This window comes from Leucoraja erinacea, chromosome 13 (genome assembly GCF_028641065.1).
Source record: "Leucoraja erinacea ecotype New England chromosome 13, Leri_hhj_1, whole genome shotgun sequence".
Lineage (NCBI taxonomy): Eukaryota > Metazoa > Chordata > Chondrichthyes > Rajiformes > Rajidae > Leucoraja > Leucoraja erinaceus.
Genome location: NC_073389.1, coordinates 39,528,658 through 39,551,563, shown reverse-complemented (window position 1 = coordinate 39,551,563; position 22,906 = coordinate 39,528,658). Strand labels below are relative to the sequence as shown.

Sequence of the window (22,906 nt, the reverse complement as noted above, 5' to 3'; positions counted from 1 at the left end):
TAACAAAGATATTTAAATGCTCTCTTACAGGAAAAATGCAACAGTGTTCATTTCCAATATTTGCAATGAAAATGAACAGTTGCCTGTAGACAGATTATTGTCAAAAACTTGTTATACACTGGAAACTTGAACATAGTTTTAGTGGCAGTGCACCTACAGCACATGTTCTTTGTCTTTTTAGCTCAAACCCTACAATCCATCACTAATTATATCCTCAATCAGAAGTGCCTGTAACTTTGATATAGCCTGTCTTAATAACTTCAGATTTAGGATTTGGAGTGAACACAATAGGAATGTTTGTGACTGGAAACTCAAAGACTGGAATTAAATTTAATGCATTAGAGTGTCAGAGATCATCACATCATGACCCGAGGGGATAAAATGGAACTAAATGTCTAATTTAATTACTATCTAACAAAAATAATAAAACATTGTTTTGATAGACATCATTATGGGGAGTATAACTGAACCTTTCTTCATTCTGAGAATATTAAGTGAATTTCATTGCAACCATGAATTGTGACTCTGGTACTATTGTCGTTGCAGCATTGCACAATTAAATCAATATTTCTCAAAGTTATTCATATAAAAATGTTACAACAACATGCAGTTACAAAGTTTTCACCTTTCAAATGGAACTACCGTTTAAGTAATTTTCCCAACAACACAGCAATGATATGCTCTGGACTCAAAACTCCATGAAATAAGTTTGTTGTCTAAATAACCTCAAACCAAATGCATAAATTTCAGGAGGAGATATGCGGTGGGCTGCTATGATAGATGCTTTGGCATATTACTGAATAATTGTATGCAAGATAATGTATCCGGCAATAAAATTACTTCACATACAAGTAACTTGAACATGAATTTAACAGAAACATTATGGCATAGAATTTATAGCATGTGTCAAAAAATTCTGCCACTCCAGCAATCAGTTAAATTCCCAAGTGAAAGTATTGTCAGAAGTACCTGCAACTTCTGTATCTCTCATCCTAGTTGGTTGAGATTCTAGGATTGGATCGATCACATCAGTAACCGGCAGCTCATGGTTTAACATTAAAGTAAATACGTTACTAGTGTCCGAGGTTGGCACCACCTGGTCTGCTCGGGATAAGGAAGAAGCCAGGTACAAAATTCTTAATCTTGCATGATGATGCATGAACTTTCATAAATTAATTATATTCCATTATAGAGCATTGTCATTATTACATAGCAAACTTGCATGGTTCCCACTGTCTCACCACAACCTCCTTATCCCTACAATCTTTACACCAGATCTATTTATTATTTCCTAACGGTTCCTGTTGAAATGTGATATCTGAATTTTCTGAACTATGCAACATAATAATTAATCAAGTACAAGTACAAGTAAATTCCCAGGCAATATGGAAGATTAGTCGTTTCCTGTTATGTCATGCAAGCTGTTATATTGACTATTAAATATTTTACACAGGAGCAACACAAATAATGTGAGACAGATCTATAACATAAAAAATAATTTCCTGTTATTTTAACAGGCATCTCAACATGCAAATTATTTTTGCTCTGGCTGCAGTTTACAGTAAGACACAAACATTATCAGAAATACCTGTTATTTCTGTATCTTCTATTTTAGTAGTGTCAGACGCGTGGAGTGCATTTGGAACATTTGAAATGTCAGTGACAGGTACGTTAATGTCTGAGATTAAACAGAAGATGTTAGGTATGTTAGAGGTCGGCAACACGGTCTGCTGTACTGGAAGTAAGCTGGATATTAAATGTTCAAATCAAATTATTGTTGAAAATTGAACTTATTACAATTACATTAGATGGTTTCCAATGCGGCAATAATTGCCACAGCTAAAACAGATTTTATGTAACACAAAACTATCACGACAATATAATTGATTAAGTTCACTGATTCAATATAGTTCAAAATAATTGAATGCACGACATTACATGAGACTCTCCACACTGCAACATTACATCCATTATTTAGAGGCTATTCATAATTCAATAAATCAGAAGAAACAGAGACTGAATAGGTTAACACATCACTTCTCAAACAAACTCAAAGTTTTATGAAATATGCTCATTTATTCTAGCATGGATGAGCAAAATGCTTAACTCCAGGTGATATGCCGTGCTTTTCCCAATTCCCAATATCGGTACCAGAGCACAGAACAGATTGCATGTATTTTAGGATAGGTTTGCTAAAATCAAGGTCATGCATGGTGGAATGGGAAAAATGGGAATGTGGAAAATGATAGTGGGGCTCTGGGTTTGGCCAACAACGAAAAGCAAATTAAGGAAATATATCTATGTGTGGAGTATGCTTGTTTTCCAGGCTCTTCCATACTTTACACACAACCAATACAAATTTTCACAAAAATATTCATGTAAAAGCATAACATGGCATCTGTGGCACATGTCCAGACTTTCTTCCTTAATTGCGATAAACATAAGCATGCACTTTTAATTATTTGCTCCATTGCTTACTTCAAACATAAAATACACAGATTGTTAGAACTACCTGTAACATCTGCCTCTCCTATCTCAGTAGGATTGGGTTCTGGGATTGGATTAATCACACTGGGAATGTCTGTGGCTTGCCATTCATAGCCAGATGTAAAAGAGAACACTTTAGTTGTATGAGCAGTTGATAATTCATGGTCTTCTAAGGATAAAAAGGAAGCCAAATTACAAAATTCTAAATATTCTTTGATAATACACCTGCACTAAGTAGTTTCCTATGTATATTAGCACTTTGAACACTATAATTATTTAATTATTTATAAAGTATAGAACAACGTCCTCCAGCCCATGGGAATTATACGAGAACCTCATAGAGCAATCCCATCAGTCCAATACCGCCTGTTTTTTCCTTGCAGCAATCATTCACATTGTTGCCAACAATAATGAACCAAGTTAAGGACTACATCTAAGGGCACAGTATGTTAGTGGTTTCCAGGCTCTTCCATGCCTTACACACAACCAATACAAATATTCACATAAATATTCATGTAAAAGCATAACATGGCATCTGTGGCATGTGTCCAGACATTTTTCCTGAATTGTGATAAACATAAGCATGCACTTTTAATTATTTGCTCCATTGCTTTTTGTAAACATAGAATACACATATTGTTAGGACTACCTGTAAATTCTGCCTCTCCTATCTTAGCAGGATCAGGTTCTGGGATTGGATTAATCACACTGGGAATGTCTGTGGCTTGCCGTTCATAGCCAGATATTAAAGAGAACACTGTAGTTGTGTGAGAAGTTGACAATTCATGGTCTTCTAAGGATAAAAAGTAAGCCAAATTATAAAATTCCAAACATCTTCTGAATGTACACCTGCATTGAGTAGTTTCCTTTGTATATTAGCACATTTAACATTATCATTAGTTAATTATTTAATACAGTATGGAACAAAATCATCCAGCTCATTGGAATTATATGAGATGGGAACCTAACAGAGCAATCCCATCAGTCTCATACCGCCTCTTATTTCCTGGCAACACTCTCTCACATTGTTTCCAACAACGAAGAAGCAAATTAAGGAAAGATATCTATGTGTCGAGTATGTTTGTGTTTTCCAGGGTCTTCCATAACTTACACACAACCATTACAAATATTCATATAAATAGTCATGTAAAAGCATACCGTGGCAACTGTGGCACGTGTCCAGACTCTTCTCCTTAATTATGATAAACATAAGCATGCATTTTTAATTATTTGCTTCATTGATAAATTCAAACATAAAATACACAGATTGTTAGAACTACCTGTAACATCTGTCTCCACTATATTAGTAGGATCGGGTTCTGGGATTGGATTGATCACACTGGGAATGTCTGTGGCTTGCCGTTCATAGCCAGATATTAAAGTGAACACTTTAGTTGTGTGAGAAGTTGATAATTCATGGTTTTCTAAGGATAAAAAGGAAGCCAAATTACAAAATTCTAAATATCTTCTGAACATACACCTGCGCTAAGTAGTTTCTTATGTACATTAGCACATTGAACACGACCATTACTTGATTATTTAATACAGTACGAACAAAGTCATCCAGTCCATTGGAATGATACGAGAACCTCATAGAGCGATCCCATCAGTCCCATACCCCCTCCTGTTTCCTTGCAACATTCACTCACATTGTCGCCAACAATGACGAAGCAAGTTAAGGAAAGACCATAAGTGTACAGTATGAGTTCCTTTCATGCATACCATGTAAAAGCATACCATGGCACTGTGGCACGTGTCGAGACTTTTTTCCATAAAAGTGATAAACCTAAGCATGCACTTTTGATTATTTGCTCCATTGCTTATTTCAAACATAGAATATACATATTGTTAGGACTACCTGTAAATTCTGCCTCTCCTATCTTAGCAGGATCAAGTTCTGGGATTGGATTGATCACACTGGGAATGTCTGTGGCTTGCTGTTCATAGCCAGATATTAAAGAGAACACTGTAGTTGTGTGAGAAGTTGACAATTCATGGTCTTCTATGGATAAAAAGGAAGCCAAGTTACAAAATTCTAACCATCTTCTGAATGTACACCTGCACTGAGTAGTTTCCCATGAATATTAGCTCATTGAAAATAATCATTACTTAATTATTTAATACAGTAAGGAACAAAGTTATCCAGCTTATTAGAATTATATGAGAACCAAACAGTGCAACCCCATCACTCATACTGCCTCTTATTTCCTTCCAACTCTCCCTCACATTGTTGCCAACAATGATGAAGCAAGTTAAGGAAAGACAGCTAAGTGTACAGTATGCTGTGTTTTGCATGCTCTGCCATGGCTTACACATAACCAAAACAAATATTAACATAAAGGCCTGGCATGGCATCTGTGGCACCTGTCCAGAAATTTCTCCTTAATTGTGATAAACCTAAGCATGCACTTTTAATTATTTACTCCATTGCTTATTTCAAACATGGAATACATAATATTGTTAGGACTACCTGTAACATCTGCCTCTCCTATCTCAGTAGGATCGGGTTCTGGGATTGGATTAATCACACTGGGAATGTCTGTGGCTTGCCGTTCATAACCAGATATTAAAGAGAACACTGTAGTTGTGTGAGAAGTTGACAATTCATGGTCTTCTAAGGATAAAAAGGAAGCCAAATTACAAAATTCTAAATATTCTCTGATCATACACCTGCACTAAGTAGTTTCTTATGTATATTAGCACTTTGAACACTATAATTATTTAATTATTTATAAAGTATAGAACAACGTCCTCCAGCCCATGGGAATTATACGAGAACCTCATAGAGCAATCCCATCAGTCCAATACCGCCTGTTTTTTACTTGCAGCAATCATTCAGATTGTTGCCAACATTAATGAACCAAGTTAAGGACTACATTTAAGGGCACAGTATGTTAGTGGTTTCCAGGCTCTTCCATGCCTTACACACAACCAATACATATTTTTACATAAATATTCATGTAAAAGCATAACATGGCATCTGTGGCATGTGTCCAGACGTTTTTCCTGAATTGTGATAAACCTAAGCATGCACTTTTAATTATTTGCTCCATTGCTTTTTATAAACATAGAATACACATATTGTTAGGACTACCTGTAAATTCTGCCTCTCCTATCCTAGCAGGATCAGGTTCTGGGATTGGATTAATCACACTGGGAATGTCTGTGGCTTGCCGTTCATTGCCAGATATTAAAGAGAACACTGTAGTTGTGTGAGAAGTTGACAATTCATGGTCTTCTAAGGATAAAAAGTAAGCCAAATTATAAAATTCCAAACATCTTCTGAATGTACACCTGCATTGAGTAGTTTCCTTTGTATATTAGCAGATTTAACATTATCATTAGTTAATTATTTAATACAGTATGGAACAAAATCATCTAGCTCATTGGAATTATATGAGATGGGAACCTAACAGAGCAATCCCATCAGTCTCATACCGCCTCTTATTTCCTGGCAACACTCTCTCACATTGTTTCCAACAACGAAGAAGCAAATTAAGGAAAGATATCTATGTGTCGAGTATGTTTGTGTTTTCCAGGGTCTTCCATAACTTACACACAACCATTACAAATATTCATATAAATAGTCATGTAAAAGCATACCGTGGCAACTGTGGCATGTGTCCAGACTCTTCTCCTTAATTGTGATAAACATAAGCATGCATTTTTAATTATTTGCTTCATTGATAACTTCAAACATAAAATACACAGATTGTTAGAACTACCTGTAACATCTGTCTCCACTATATTAGTAGGATCGGGTTCTGGGATTGGATTGATCACACTGGGAATGTCTGTGGCTTGCCGTTCATAGCCAGATATTAAAGTGAACACTTTAGTTGTGTGAGAAGTTGATAATTCATGGTTTTCTAAGGATAAAAAGGAAGCCAAATTACAAAATTCTAAATATCTTCTGAACATACACCTGCGCTAAGTAGTTTCTTATGCACATTAGCACATTGAACACGACCATTACTTGATTATTTAATACAGTACGAGCAAAGTCATCCAGTCCATTGGAATGATACGAGAACCTCATAGAGCGATCCCATCAGTCCCATACCCCCTCCTATTTCCTTGCAACATTCACTCACATTGTCACCAACAATGACAAAGCAAGTTAAGGAAAGACCATAAGTGTATAATATGAGTTCCTTTCATGCATACCATGGCAACTGTGGCACGTGTCGAGACCTTTTTCCATAAAAGTGATAAACCTAAGCATGCACTTTTGATTATTTGCTCCATTGCTTATTTCAAACATAGAATATACATATTGTTAGGACTACCTGTAAATTCTGCCTCTCCTATCTTAGCAGGATCAAGTTCTGGGATTGGATTGATCACACTGGGAATGTCTGTGGCTTGCTGTTCATAGCCAGACATTAAAGAGAACACTGTAGTTGTGTGAGAAGTTGACAATTCATGGTCTTCTATGGATAAAAAGGAAGCCAAGTTACAAAAATCTAACCATCTTCTGAATGTACACCTGCACTGAGTAGTTTCCTATGAATATTAGCTCATTGAAAATAATCATTACTTAATTATTTAATACAGTAAGGAACAAAGTCATCCAGCTTATTAGAATTATATGAGAACCAAACAGAGCAATCCCATCACTCATACCGCCTCTTATTTCCTTCCAACTCTCCCTCACATTGTTGCCAACAATGATGAAGCAAGTTAAGGAAAGACAGCTAAGTGTACAGTATGCTGTGTTTTGCATGCTCTTCATTTACTCCATTGCTTATTTCAAACATGGAATACATAATATTGTTAGGACTACCTGTAACATCTGCCTCTCCTATCTCAGTAGGATCGGGTTCTGGGATTTGATTGATCACACTGGGAATGTCTGTGGCTTGCCGTTCATAACCAGATATTAAAGAGAACACTGTAGTTGTGTGAGAAGTTGACAATTCATGGTCTTCTAAGGATAAAAAGGAAGCCAATTTCAAAATTCTAAATATTCTCTGATCATACACCTGCACTAAGTAGATTCTTATGTATATTAGCACATTGAACACTATAATTATTTAATTATTTATAAAGTATAGAACAACGTCCTCCAGCCCATGGGAATTATACGAGAACCTCATAGAGCAATCCCATCAGTCCAATACCGTCTGTTTTTTCCTTGCAGCAATCATTCACATTGTTGCCAACAATAATGAACAAAGTTAACATCTAAGGGCACAGTATGTTAGTGGTTTCCAGGCTCTTCCATGCCTTACACACAACCAATACATATTTTCACATAAATATTCATGTAAAAGCATAACATGGCATCTGTGGCATGTGTTCAGACGTTTTTCCTGAATTGTGATAAACCTAAGCATGCACTTTTAATTATTTGCTCCATTGCTTTTTATAAACATAGAATACACATATTGTTAGGACTACCTGTAAATTCTGCCTCTCCTATCTTAGCAGGATCAAGTTCTGGGATTGGATTAATCACACTGGGAATGTCTGTGGCTTGCCGTTCATTGCCAGATATTAAAGAGAACACTGTAGTTGTGTGAGAAGTTGACAATTCATGGTCTTCTAAGGATAAAAAGTAAGCCAAATTATAAAATTCCAAACATCTTCTGAATGTACACCTGCATTGAGTAGTTTTCTTTGTATATTAGCACATTTAACATTATCATTAGTTAATTATTTAATACAGTATGGAACAAAATCATCCAGCTCATTGGAATTATATGAGATGCGAACCTAACAGAGCAATCCCATCAGTCTCATACCGCCTCTTATTTCCTGGCAACACTCTCTCACATTGTTTCCAACAACGAAGAAGCAAATTAAGGAAAGATATCTATGTGTCGAGTATGTTTGTGTTTTCCAGGGTCTTCCATAACTTACACACATCCATTACAAATATTCATATAAATAGTCATGTAAAAGCACACCGTGGCAACTGTGGCACGTGTCCAGACTCTTCTCCTTAATTATGATAAACATAAGCATGCATTTTTAATTATTTGCTTCATTGATAACTTCAAACATAAAATACACAGATTGTTAGAACTACCTGTAACATCTGTCTCCACTATATTAGTAGGATCGGGTTCTGGGATTGGATTGATCACACTGGGAATGTCTGTGGCTTGCCGTTCATAGCCAGATATTAAAGTGAACACTTTAGTTGTGTGAGAAGTTGATAATTCATGGTTTTCTAAGGATAAAAAGGAAGCCAAATTACAAAATTCTAAATATCTTCTGAACATACACCTGCGCTAAGTAGTTTCTTATGTACATTAGCACATTGAACACGACCATTACTTGATTATTTAATACAGTACGAACAAAGTCATCCAGCCCATTGGAATGATACGAGAAAGTCATAGAGCGATCCCATCAGTCCCATACCCCCTCCTATTTCCTTGCAACACTCACTCACATTGTCGCCAACAATGACGAAGCAAGTTAAGGAAAGACCATAAGTGTACAGTATGTTTGCGTTTTCCAGGCTCTTCCATGGCTTACACACAACCAATCCAAATATTCACATAAATATTCATGTAAAAGCATAACATGGCATCTGTGGCACATGTCCAGACTTTTTTCCTAAATTGTGATAAACCTAAGAATGCGCTTTTAATTATTTGCTCCATTGCTTACTTCAAACATAGAATACACAGATTGTTGGAACTACCAACAAAGAAGAGTAGAACGGGGGTCTCAGTGTTGCAGTTGAATAAAGGGGACTATGGGGCCATAAGGAGGGAGCTGGCCAAAGTTGACTGGAAAGATACACTAGCAGGGATGACAGTGGAACAAATATGTCAGGTGTTTCTAAGAACGATAGAGAAGGTGCAGGATCAGTTCATTCCTAGGAGGAAGAAAGATTCCAAGGGGAGAAAGGGACGACCATGGCTGACAAGGGACGTCAGGGACAGTATAAAAATAAAAGCGAGCGGGAAGCAAGTGAGCGGGAAGCAAGGGGATTGGGTAATGTTTAAAGAACAACAGAAGATAACCAAAAAGACAATACGGGTAGAAAAGATGAGGTATGAAGGTAAGCTAGCCAAGAATATAAAGCAGGTCCCACACAGGAGATTAGTAGTCAAAATTAGGGCACATGGTATTGGGGGTAGAGTGCTGACATGGATAGAGAAATAAAGCTTCTTTAGGTATGTGAAGAGGAAAAAATTAGTTAAGACCAAAGTTGGACCCTTGAAGACCGAAAAGGTGAATTTATTATGGGGAACAAGGAAATGGCAGATGAGTTGAACAGGTACTTTGGATCTGTCTTCATTAAGGAGGACACAAACAATCTTCCTGATATAGTAGTGGCCAGAGGATCTGGGGTGACAGAGGAACTGAAGGAAATCCACATTTGGCAGGAAATGGTGTTGGATAGTCTGATGGGACTGAAGGCTGATTTATTCCCAGGGCCTGGTGGTCTGCATCCCAGGGTACTTAAGCAAGTGGCTCTAGAAATCGTGGATGCATTGGTGATAATTTTCCAATGTTCTATTGACTCAGGATCAGTTCCTGTGGATTGGAGGGTAGCTAATGTTATCCCACTGTTTAAGAAAGGCGGGAGAGAGAAAACAGGGAATTATAGACCAGTTAGCCTGACATCGGTGGTGGGGAAGATGCTGGAGTCAATTATAAAAAATGAGATAGCTGAACATTTGGATAGCAGTAACAGGATCGGTCCGAGTCAGCATGGATTTACGAACGGGAAATCATGCTTGACTAATCTTCTGGAATTTTTTGAAGATGTAACTAGGAAAACGGACAAGGGAGAGCCAGTGGATGTAGTGCACCTGGACTTTCTGAAAGCATTTGATAAGGTTCCACATAGGAGATTAGTGGGCAAAATTAGGGCACATGGTATTGGGGGTAGAGTGCTGACATGGATAGAGAAGTGGTTGGCCGACAGTAAACAAAGAGTAGGGATTAACAGGTCCCTTTCAGATTGGCAGGCAGTGACTAGTGGGGTACCACAAGGCTCGGTACTGGGACCGCAGCTATTTACAATATACATCAATGATTGGGATGAAGGCATTGAAAGTAACATTAGCAAATTTGCAGATGACACAAAACTGGGTGGCAGTGTGAACTGTGAGGAGGATTCCATGAGAATGCAGGGTGACTTTGACAGGTTGGGGGAGTGGGCAGATGCATGGCAGATGCAGTTTAATGCGGATAAATGTGAGGTTATCCACTTTGGTAGCAAAAACAGGAAGGCAGATTACTATATAAATGGCATCAAGTTGGGAAAAGGGAAAGTACAAATGGGATCTGGGGGTTCTTGTACATCAGTCTATGAAAGTAAGCATGCAGGTACAGCTGGAAGTAAAGAAAGCAAATGGCATATTGGCCTTTATAACAAGAGGAATCGAATATAGGAGCAAAGAAGTCCTTCTGCAGTTGTGCAGAGCCCTAGTGAGACCACACCTGGAGTATTGTGTACAGTTTTAGTCCCCTAATTTGAGGAAGGACATTCTTGCTATTGAGGGAGTGCAGAGTAGGTTTACAAGGTTAATTCCCGGCATGGCGGGACTGTCATATGGAGAGAGAATCGAGCAGCTGGCCTTGTACACTCTGGAGTTTAGAAAGATGAGAGGGTTTGGACATGCTAGAGACAGGAAACATGTTCCCGATGTTGGGGGAGTCCAGAACCAGGGGCCACAGTTTAAGAAAAAGGAGTAGGCCATTTAGAGCGGAGATGAGGAAACACTTTCTCACACAGAGAGTGGTGAATCTGTGGAATTCTTTGCCTCAGAGGGCGGTGGAGGCGGGTTCTCTGGATGCTTTCAAAGGAGAGCAAGATAGGGCTCTTAAAAATAGCGGAGTCAGGGGATATGGGGAGAAGGCAGGATCGGGGCACTGATTGGGGATGATCAGCCATGATCACATTGAATGGTTGTGCTGGCTCAAAGGGCTAAATGGCCTACTCCTGCATCTATTGTCTATACCTGAAAATTCTGCCTGTCTTATCTTAGCAGGATCAGGTTCGGGGATTGGATTGATCAAACTGGGAATGCTGGTGAACACTTTAATTGTGTGAGAAGTTGACAATTCATGGTCCTCTAAGAATAAAAAGGAAGCCAAGTTACAAAATTCTAAACATCTTCTAAATGTGCATCTGCACCATGTAGTTTCCTATGAATATTAGCACATTGTAAATAATCATTACTTAATTTTTTAATACAGTAAGGAACAAAGTCATCCAGCTCATTAGAATTATATGAGAACCAAACAGAGCAATCTCATCAGTTTCATACCGCCTCTTATTTTCTTCCAACGCTCTCTCACATTGTTGCCAACAATGATGAAGCAAGTTAAGGAAAGACAGCTAAGTGTACAGTATGCTGTGCTTTGCATGCTCTTCCATGCCTTACACATAACCAAAACAAATATTCACATAAAGGCCTAGTATGGCAACTGTGGCACCTGTCCAGGCGTTTTTCCTTAATTGTGATGAACCCAAGCATGCACTTTCAATTATTTACTCCATTGCTTATTTTAAATATAGAATACACATATTGTTAGAACTACCTGTAAATTCTGCCTCTCCTGCGTTAGTAGGATCGGGTTCTGGGATTGGATTAGTCACACTGGGAATGTCTGTGGCTTGCCGTTCATAGCCAGATATAAAAGAGAACACTTTAGTTGTGTGAGAAGTTGACAATTCATGGTCTTCTAAGGATAAAAAGGAAGCCAAATTACAAAATTCTAAACATCTTCTGAATGTACACCTGCATTAAGTAGTTTCCTATGTATATTGGCACGTTGAACATTATCATTACTTTATTATTTAATACAATAGACCAATAGGTGCAGGAGTAGGCCATTCGGCCCTTCGAGCCAGCACCGCCATTCAATGTGATCATGGCTGATCATCCCCAATCAGTACCCCGTTCCTGCCTTCTCTCCATATCCCTTGACTCCGCTATTTTCAAGAGCCCTATCTAGCTCTCTCTTGAAAGCATCCAGAGAACCGGCCTCCACCACCCTCTGAGGCAGAGAATTCCATAGACTCACAACTCTCTGTGTGAAAAGGTATTTCCTCATCTCCATTCTAAATGGCTTAGCCCCTATCCTTAAAATGTGGCCCCAGTTTCTGGACTCCCCCAACATCGGGAACATGTTTCCTGCCTCTAGCATGTCCAAACCCTTAATAATCTTATATGTTTCAACAAGATCCCCTCTCGTCATTCTAAATTCCAGAGTATACAAGCCCAGCCATTCCATTCTATCAACATATGAAAGTCCTGTCATCCCAGGAATTAACCTTGTGAACCATTGCACTCCCTCAATAGCAAAAATGTCCTTCCTCAAATTTGGAGACCAAAATTGCACATAATACTCCAGGTGTGGTCTCACTAGGGCCCTGTACAACTGCAGAAGGACCTCTTTGCTCCAATGTTCAACTCCTCTTGTTATGAAGGCCAACATGTAATTCGCTTTCTTCACTGCCTGCTGTACCTGCATGCTTACTTTCAGTGACTGATGAACAAGCACTCCCCAGATCCCACTGTACTTCCCCTTTTTCCAACTCGTCACAATTTATATAGTAATCTGCCTTCCTGTTTTTGCCACCGATGTGGATAATCTCACATTTATCCACATTAAACTGCATCTGCCATGCATCTGCCCACTCACCCAAATTGTCCAAGTCACCCTGCATCCTCATAGCATCCTCCTCACCGTTCACACTGCCACCCAGCTTTGTGTCATCTGCAAATTTGCTAATGTTACTTTCAATCCCTTCATCAAATCATTAATATACATTGTAAATAGCTGCGGTCCCAGGACCGAGCCTTACGGTACACCATTAGTCACCATTCTGAAAGGGACCCGTCAATCCCTACTCTTTGTTTCCTGCCTGCTAACCAATTTTCTATCCATGTCAGCACTCTACCCTTATACCATGTGATCTAATTTTGCCCTCTAATCTCCTATGTGGGACCTTATCAAATGCTTTCTGAAAGTCCAGGTACACTACATCCACTGGCTCTCCCTTGTCCATTTTCCCAGCTACATCCTCAAAAATTTCCAGAAGATTAGTCAAGCATGATTTCCCCTTTGTAATTCCATGCTGACTTGGACCTATTCTGATACCGCTATTCAAATGTGCCCCTATTTCATCTTTTATAATTGACACCAGCATCTTCCCCACCACCGATGACAGGCTAACTAGCCTATAATTCCCTGTTTTCTCTTTCCCTCCTTTCTTAAAAAGTGGGATAACATTAGCTACCCTCCAACCCACAGGAACTGATCCTGAATCTTTCGAACATTGGAAAATGATCACCAAAGCGTCCATGATTTCTAGAGCCACTTCGTTAGGTACCCTGGGATGCAGAGCATCAGGCCTTGGGGATTTATCAACTTCCGTCCCATCAGTCTACCCAACACCATTTTCTGCCTAATGTGAATTTCCTTCAGTTCCTCCGTCACCCTAGATCCTCTGGCCACTAGTACATCAGGAAGATTGTTTGTGTCCTCCTGAGTAAAGGCGGATCCAATCCAAAGTACCTGTTCATTGCAACACTCTCTCACATCGTCGCCAACAACGAAGAAGCAAATTAAGGAAAGATATTTGTGTGATGAGTATGTTTGTGTTTTCCAGGCTCTTCCATAACTTACACACAACCATTACAAATATTCACATAAATATGCATGTAAAAGCATACCTGGCATCTGTGGCACATGTCCAGACTGTTTTCCTTAATTGTGATAAACCTAAGCATGCATTTGTAATTATTTGCTTCATTGTTTACTTCAAACATAAAATACACAGATTGTTAGAACTACCTGTAATATCTGTATCTCCCATATTAGTAGGATCAGGTTCTGGGAGTGGATTGATCACACTGGGAATGTCTGTGGCTTGTCGTTCATAGCCAGATATTAAAGTGAACACTTTAGTTGTGTGAGAAGTTGATAATTCATGGTCTTCTAAGGATAAAAAAGCCAAATTACCAATGTCTAAATATCTTCTGAACATACACTTGTGCCAAGTAGTTTCCTATGTATATTAGCACATTGAACACTACCATTACATAATTATTTAATACAGTACGGAACAAAATCATTCAGCTCATTTGAATGATACGAGAACATAATAGAGCGATCCCATCAGTCCCATACCCCCTCTTATTTCCTTGCAACACTCAGTCACATTGTCGCCAACAATGACGAAGCAAGTTAAGGAAAGACCATAATTGCAGTTTGTTTGTGTTTTCCAGGCTCTTCCATGGGCTTACACACAACCAATACAAATCTTCATATAAATATTCATGTAAAAGCATATCATGGCAACTGTGGCACATGTCCAGACTTTTTTCCTTAATTGTGATAAACATAAGCATGCACTTTTAATTATTTGCTCCATGCTTACGTCAAACATAAAATACACAGATTGTTAGAACTACCTGTAACATCTGCCTCGACTATCTTAGTACGATCGGATTCGGGGATTGGATTGATCACACTGGGAATGTCTGTGGCTTGCCGTTCATAGCCAGATATTAAAGTGAACAGTTTAGTTGTGTGAGAAGTTGACAATTCATGGTCTTCTAAGGATAAAAAGGAAGCCGAGTTACAAAATTCTAAATATCTTGTAAACGTACACCTGATGCTTAGTAGTTTCCTATGTACATTAGCACATTGAACACTACCATTGGTTAATTATTTAATACAGTACGGAACAAAGCCATCCAGCCCATTGGAATTATATGGGAACCTAAGAGCGAACCCATCAATTCCATACCGTCTCTTATTTCCCTGCTACACTCACTCACATTTTGTCGCCAGCAAAGAAGAAGCAAATCAAGGACAGACATCTAAGTGTACAGTATGTTTGAGTTTTCCAGCTTCTTCCATGCCTTACACACAACCAATACAAATTTTCACGTAAAAGCCTAGTATGGCATCTGTGGCACGTGTGCAGACTATTTCCCTTAATTGTGATTAACCTAAACATGCATTTTTAATTATTTGCTCCATTGCTTAATTCAAACATAAAATACACAGATTGTTAGAACTACCTGTAACATCTGCCTCTCCTATCTTAGCAGGATCAGGTTCTGGGATTGGATTGATCACACTGGGAATGTCTGTAGCTTGCCGTTCATAGCCAGATATTAATGTGAACACTTTAGTTGTGTGAGAAGTTGACAATTCATGGTCTTCTAAGGATAAAAAGGAAGTCAAATTACAAAATTCTAAATATCTTCTAAACGTGCACCTGACACTGAGTAGTTTCCTATGTTTATTAGCACATTGAACACTACCATTAGTTAATTATTTATAGAGTATGGAACAACTCCACTAGCCCATGGGAATTATATGAGAACCTAACAGAGGGATCCCATCAGTCCAATACCGCCTGTTTTTTCCTTGCAGCAATCACTCACATTGTTGCCAACAATGATGAAGCAAGTTAAGGACAGACATCTAAGGGCACAGCATGTTTGTGTTTCCAGGCTCTTCCATGCCTTATACACAACCAATTCAAATATTAACATATATATTATTTTAAAATCATAACATGGCATCTGTGGCACGTGTCCAGATTTTTTTCCTTAATTGTGATAAACCTAAGCATACACTTTTAATTATTTACTCTATTGTTTACTTCAAACATGGAATACAGAGATTGTTAGGACTACCTGTAAATTCTGCCTCTCCTATCTTAGCAGGATCAGGCTCTGGGATTGGATTGATCACACTGGGAATGTCTGTGGCTTGCCGCTCATGGCCAGATATTAAAGTGAACACTTTAGTTGTGTGAGAAGTTGACAATTCATGGTCTTCTAAGGATAAAAAGGAAGTCAAATTACAAAATTCTAAATATCTTGTAAATGTACACCTGACGCTTAGTAGTTTCCTATGTACATTAGCACATTGAACACTACCATTACTTAATGATTTAATACAGTACGGAACAAAGTCATCCAGTCCATTGGAATTATAGGGGAACCTAACAGAGCAATCTCGTCAGTTCCATACTGCCTCTTATTTCCTTGCAACACTCACTCACATACCAACAGGTCGCCGCTCTTCTTGTGCCACACAGTTCTTACATTAGAGTTATTGATTGCAGTTATTAAGAAACAAGAGACTGTATATGCTGAAATCTTGGGAAAGAAACAGCTGAAGGAATTCAAGGGGTCAGGTAGCAACCATTGAGGGAAATGGACAGAGAATGTTTTGGGCCGGGACCCTTCCTTGGACTGGGGTGAAGGGGAGATTGCTGCTAGAAAGAGGTGATGGGTTACAGTGGTGATTGCCCTCTTCTCCACCAGTCTGAAGACATGCCTCAATCTGAAATGCCATCTGTCCGTTTCCCTTCACAGATACTGTCTGACCCGCTGAGTTCAACCAACAGTTTGTGTTTAGCACATTTTGACTTGGGCTAATAAACTGCAGCATCTAGAGAAAATGCATAGTCACATGAAGAATGTTAACTCCACAAATAGAGCAATTTTGGGTGCCATATCGGAGAAAGGATGTACTGGCTCTAGAGAGGGTCCAGAGGAGATTTACAAGAATGATCCCAGGAATGAATAGGTTAACATAAGAGGGCGGCACTGAGCCAATATTCGCTGGAGTTTAGAAAAATGAGGGGGGACCTCCTTGAAATGTACAGAGTAATGAAAGGCTTGAATAGAGGGAATGCGGAGAGGATGTTTCCACAGTGGGAGAGTCTAGGACGAGACGTCATAACCTCAGAATGAAAGGACATTCTTTAAGGAAGGAGATGAGGAGAAATTTATTTAGTCAGAGAGTGGTGAATCCATGGAATCCTTTGCCACAGAAGGCTGTGGAGGCAAAGTCAATGGATAATTTAAGGCAGAGCTAGATTGATTCTTGATTAGTACGGGTATCAGAGGTTATGGGGAGTAGGCAGGGAAATGGGGTTTGGAGGGAGAGATAGATCAGCCATGATTGAATGGCAAAGTAGACTTGATGGGCCGAATGGCCTAATTCTACTCCTATCACATGATCCTGTGATCTGAAATGAGGCTCAAAACCAGTTTGCTGAAGCTGTGTGGTAGCAGCATTCACTGGTTGTCCTTGCAGCAGACTTAAATGAACAGTCTTATTTTTCTGTTATCATATAATAATATTCAATGGATTCAAATATAACAATTAGTGCAACATTTTATGTGCAATATAAAATGAAAAGTTATTTAATTGTTATTCAAAAATGTTATGTGATATTAGACTCTCCATTAGATAATATTCAAAGACAATATTCATTCAATAAGCTTCACAACATTTCAACAGCAGGTTGACACGTTATCTCATCAGGAATATTCAAATTATAGCATTGGAGGAGGCCTTTTGACTATTGCAGGTCATTGTGAGATGCACACAATTATTCCTTGACTGTTCCTTTTATCTTTCATGTATTTATCCAAATTACTACTGGAAGGTACCTTTAAAACGGCATTCAACAAACCTTCCAACATTGTGTTTTAAGTTGTATAGCTGCCTACAATAAAACAATCTGATTCATATGGAAATTATATTCTTTGATTATTAATTCCTATCAGTGAATCCTTTCATTTAAAAAATGTCCACATGCCACCTCTATTATTTATTTTGTGCAAACACACTGACACATTAATTGTATTCATCCAAGGGATGTGGAATTTACAGGCTGAATTGATTGTCCATTGCTCTTGAGAAGATGGGAGTGAGATGCCTTCTTGAACCACTACAGACCTTGAGCTGTAGGTATATCCACACAGGAAGAGAGGAAGTGACAGGATTTTGCCCATCAAATTTGAAGCAATGGTGATATATATCGACGTCAAGATGATGTGTGGCTGGGAGGGCAACTTCGAGGTGGTGATCTCCCCATGTTTTCCTGCCTTAGTCATTCTAGCTGGAAGTGATTGTGGGTTTGGAAGCTGCTGTCTATGGAATTGTGGCGAGTTGCTGCACACATCCTGTCGACAGTATAAACTCCTGCTACAACGCATTAGTGGTGAAGTCAGTGATGGGTTTGGATTAGGCTCCCTATCAGGTGGGCTACTACGTCCTGTATAATAGCCTGCTTGTTTCTTGAATGCGGTTGAAGCTGCACTCATCCAGGCAAGTGGAGAGTATTCCATCACGCTCCTGATCTATTCCCCATTACCTCATTATCCTTCTCAATTGCAAAGCACAAATTTCATGAAAGAAGCACATTGATTAAATAATCCAGCAGGTACATGGAAATCCATTAATTCCACAAGGAGTGCATTGGACGGCTTATTTCCTATAATCGGTGCCAAGGCTTTGCATTAGTTGAATGCAAAACAGTGAAGCAACAAATGCCCCCTATGCATAATCATTAAGATATAGGCTTCACACAAGTGACCTGAACACATAATTTTTATAGTACAGCATTCTGGAGCTCACACCCAAGACACAAGTAATGTCAAAAGTACCTGTGACTTCACTAAATCTTATTTTAGCTGGTTCAGATTTTATGGCTGGATTCAACACATGTGGAGGAGAGTCAGACACTGGCTGCTTATGACCTGGCAATAAGGTGACCACATTAGGAGTTTGAGAAGATGATACTGTATGGTCTGAGGAAATAAAAAGGTAGCAGGATTTTTAAAAAACATCTCCCATGTAAACCTCCCCAAGGTACCACGGAATTCCAACACAAACACAAATTGACAATATAATTTTCATAAAACAATCCATACATATTAACAAATTAATTATTTACAGAAAATGTTGCATTTGAGTGAGATGACAACAGACAGTCCATGCATAACATTGCTTCCACAACCCAAAAGCCAATGATAATCTAAAAAGCTTTGGTGTAAAGTAGATTTAATAAACTGAATGACAAATTATAGCCAAGCGCAATCTATAAACTAGATGAGGAAGGGACATTGACAAGTAATGCATCAGAAAAAAGCAAAGGTGGTTCAAGTCTTTGTGAATTGCAGTGGATTGTTCATTCCATATAAATTGTGCAACTGGAATGAATGGATTCCATGCAAGGCAGTGACTTAACATATACATCTCACACGCAGACTGACTGAACACTAAACTAGAAAGGAGTGGCATGGCAACTGCAGCGTGTGTCTCCACTTTCAGACACTTAAGCACAAATTTCAACATGCAACTATGATTTACCTCACACCCAAGTTCAGACACAAATATTGTCAGAAGTACCTGTAACTTCAGTAACTCGTATTTTAGTTGGTACAGATTCAGGGATCGAAGTGAACACAGGAGTATCAATGATTTGTGATTTAGTCCCTGAACTTGTTCTGAACATGTTAGGAGCATCAGCGGTTGGCTCCATGTAGCCTGGGGAATAAGAAAGAAGCCAGACACAAAAATTCTTAACCTCTCATTAAAATAAATCATTTATTATTTTGCTGATATTGTTTGATTCGCCGATGCCATTAGAATATAAAATAAACCAAAAGGTAATTTGTTCATTATAAAAACATACATATTCAATTGCAACCATTTATTTTGAAAAGTATTTTTCTTTTCTTTTGCTGCTAAACAATGTATAACACAATGAGTAATGAATTGCATGCATCTCATAATGCATCAAATACGAGTGATTTAACAACAAATAATCCATGCAATAGTGTTTTACTACATCAAAGCTAATTATCATTCAATAAATCTCACAACAATAAAGTCATAATCCGTTCACAAACACTGAACAGACAGACAAACTCCAAAGTCAATAAGTAAGCACATTGACAAACTAAACCAACAAAGATAGGCAAGATGGGTAAATACAGATATGCAGTGGATTGCTCCCTTAATATATGGTATGAATTGACACTGAATGAATTGCAACAAAGATTCACACAAACTAACAAATGCACCATAAGCACAGCATTTAAATGAAAATTTCTGACAAAGGTCTACAAATTTAATCACTTTGGATTTGACATTGTAAAACGGCTGATGAGTAACAAAATCAGTACACAAGGAGGCACAAACTGTCTTGTGTGGCTGCGAGGCCCATGAACTGTTATAGAACATAGAACAGTGAAGCACAAGAACAGGCCCTTCAGCCAAACATGATGCTAGACAATCTCTTATCTACCTACACATAATACATAACCCTCCATTTCTTGCATATCCATATGCTGATTCAAAAGTCTCTTAAATGCCACTATCATATTTGTCTCAAGCACCACCCCCCCGGCTTCGTATTCCAGGCATTCACCACCCTTTGCGTAAACCTGCCCCGCACATCTCCTTTAAACTTTTCCCCTCTCACCTGAAAGGCTAGGTCCTCTAGTATTTGATTTTTCCATCCTACCTATGCCATTCATAATTTTAAGCTGCATCATGACCTCCGGACTCTTACACTCAATGCCCCGACATACCATATAACCATATAACCCATATAACAATTACAGCACGGAAACAGGCCATCTCGACTCTTCTAGTCCGTGCCGAACACATAATCTCCCCTAGTCCTATATACCTGCGCTCAGACCATAACCCTCCATTCCCTTCCCATCCATATAACTATCCAATTTATTTTTAAATGATAAAAACGAACCTGCCTCCACCACCTTCACTGGAAGCTCATTCCACACAGCTACCACTCTCTGAGTAAAGAAGTTCCCCCTCATGTTACCCCTAAACTTCAGTCCCTTAATTCTCATGTCATGTCCCCTTGTTTGAATCTTCCCTACTCTCAGTGGGAAAAGCTTTTCCACGTCAACTCTGTCTATCCCTCTCATCATTTTAAAAACCTCTATCAAGTCCCCCCTTAACCTTCTGCGCTCCAAAGAATAAAGCCCTAACTTGTTCAACAATACGACAGCAATCATCTTGCAGGATGCTTGAGTGAAAGCAAAAAGACGGGTGTGGCAGTGTGGATGTTGGCTGTTTGGAGAAGTCGATGGTTGACTGGGGTCTGGGAGAAGTGTCTCAAGGGATAGAAAATGGACAGGCAGAGACAGGAATATAGAAATTGAGCAGGGAGAGGGATAGGGGGTTGCTGCAGGGATGTGTCCAGGGCTAATTGAGTTGTAGAGAGTGTAGGAATCTGATTGGGATACATGGATAGAATGATATTTGAACACCCCTTCATGGCCTTGGGAGTGCATGATTGAGAATCCAATTAAGTCATGGCTGCGTTGGTATTCAGTGGTGAGGTGAAGTGGCTATGAAGCAATGGTGTGGCGTTAGCTAAAGGTCATCATTTGGTTGAGGAGTAGGGGCTGGGGGTCTGTTGGTTGAGTGAGATGGGTGGGTTGGCAGAGCATGATGAGAGCTAGTACTAACTAAATTAATATGCCCCTGCTCAAATTGGGCTCCTAGTGTTGGGAGGGTCCAATTTAAGAGAGCCTTCTTTAAATCAAGCTACTAAAGAAATAGCAGAATTGTAAAAAACTGGTTGTTCCTAGTGTGCCCAAGGTTAGCTCGTGCCGGTCAAAGCTTTAAAGGGGCATCGCACCAGAATGATAATGGAAACAGCATCAAATCACTAGTGGAAATGACTGGTCATATTTGTCCCTGAAATGGTCACAAGTGTGTTGCACTCAAGACACAATCAATTTTCATGCAACCGAATTTCTAAGCTGAAGTTTAAACTTTTAATTTAGCACAAATACGAACAATCAACATACAAACATGGTCGATAATACTTGTAACATCAGCATCTCTTGTTATAGCTTTTACTGATTTGGGGTTTGGATTGAACACATATGCAGAGTCAAAGACCAAGAGGTTATGGCCTGACCATAATGGTTTCATTCAACCATTGAGCCATTGATAGCAATATATGTCTGTTTTTAGAATGCAAAAGTATGTAGAGTAAAACACCCTTTATCATTAGAGTAAATTTAAGTGGATGCGATGGAATACCAAAATTATGTAGTTAATTATTTTCATACATGACTAAAGAATTCATTACTTAATTTTCAGCCAAATAAATGTATTATTCTGAAGATTTCTGATGAAAGTGCTAATAAGGAGACAGCCCATGCTGCATCACAATATAAATACCAATTATTATTCAACAATTAGAACAAATTAAGTATCAAATTGAAAGTTTACAGTCAAGCACACTCTTTAAACTTCAAGAAAAACACTGGTCAAATAATCTAACAGAAAAAAGTATCACATTTAAAATTCCTACATTAACTGTGCAAGGTGTGACTGAGTGGGGTATAGCATTTACAACATATGTCTTTGCTCTGTTATTTTACACAATTCTCAACAGGCAACTACTCCAACCCTGGGTTCACAGAAAAATACATGAATATCCTCAAAATACCTACAACATCAATAACTGGACTGTTGGCTCGTTCTGATGCAGGAATTCTATTGAATAAATTAGGTGGCTTGGTGGGTTTTAGTTTACAGCTAGAGAGTGATTTGAAGAAATTAGTATTAGATGGTGGCATTGTATGTATTGAAGGGGTAAGAAAAAAAGGCAGAGACAAAATTC

General features: G+C 38.7%; 1 protein-coding gene across 6 annotated transcripts in view; it reads right to left on the bottom strand.

Moving 5' to 3' along the window:
- Nucleotides 1-22,906, bottom strand: part of LOC129702901 (mucin-2) — a 239,405-nt gene that overhangs the window by 98,606 nt on the left and 117,893 nt on the right. For 5 of the 6 annotated variants that reach the window (XM_055644987.1, XM_055644983.1, XM_055644980.1 and 2 more), the window contains exons 24-43: nt 19,642-19,779; nt 18,897-19,040; nt 16,125-16,268; nt 15,501-15,644; nt 14,886-15,029; nt 14,266-14,409; nt 12,004-12,147; nt 8,522-8,665; nt 7,891-8,034; nt 7,274-7,417; nt 6,777-6,920; nt 6,213-6,356; nt 5,582-5,725; nt 4,958-5,101; nt 4,346-4,489; nt 3,768-3,911; nt 3,137-3,280; nt 2,513-2,656; nt 1,589-1,678; nt 970-1,101 (exon numbers count right to left, since the gene is read on the bottom strand). In XM_055644987.1, coding sequence (XP_055500962.1) covers nt 970-1,101; nt 1,589-1,678; nt 2,513-2,656; nt 3,137-3,280; nt 3,768-3,911; nt 4,346-4,489; nt 4,958-5,101; nt 5,582-5,725; nt 6,213-6,356; nt 6,777-6,920; nt 7,274-7,417; nt 7,891-8,034; nt 8,522-8,665; nt 12,004-12,147; nt 14,266-14,409; nt 14,886-15,029; nt 15,501-15,644; nt 16,125-16,268; nt 18,897-19,040; nt 19,642-19,779 — 2,808 coding nt within the window. The remainder of the gene's footprint in view (nt 1-969; nt 1,102-1,588; nt 1,679-2,512; nt 2,657-3,136; nt 3,281-3,767; nt 3,912-4,345; nt 4,490-4,957; nt 5,102-5,581; nt 5,726-6,212; nt 6,357-6,776; nt 6,921-7,273; nt 7,418-7,890; nt 8,035-8,521; nt 8,666-12,003; nt 12,148-14,265; nt 14,410-14,885; nt 15,030-15,500; nt 15,645-16,124; nt 16,269-18,896; nt 19,041-19,641; nt 19,780-22,906) is intronic. The other variant, XM_055644984.1, reaches the window with a different exon arrangement.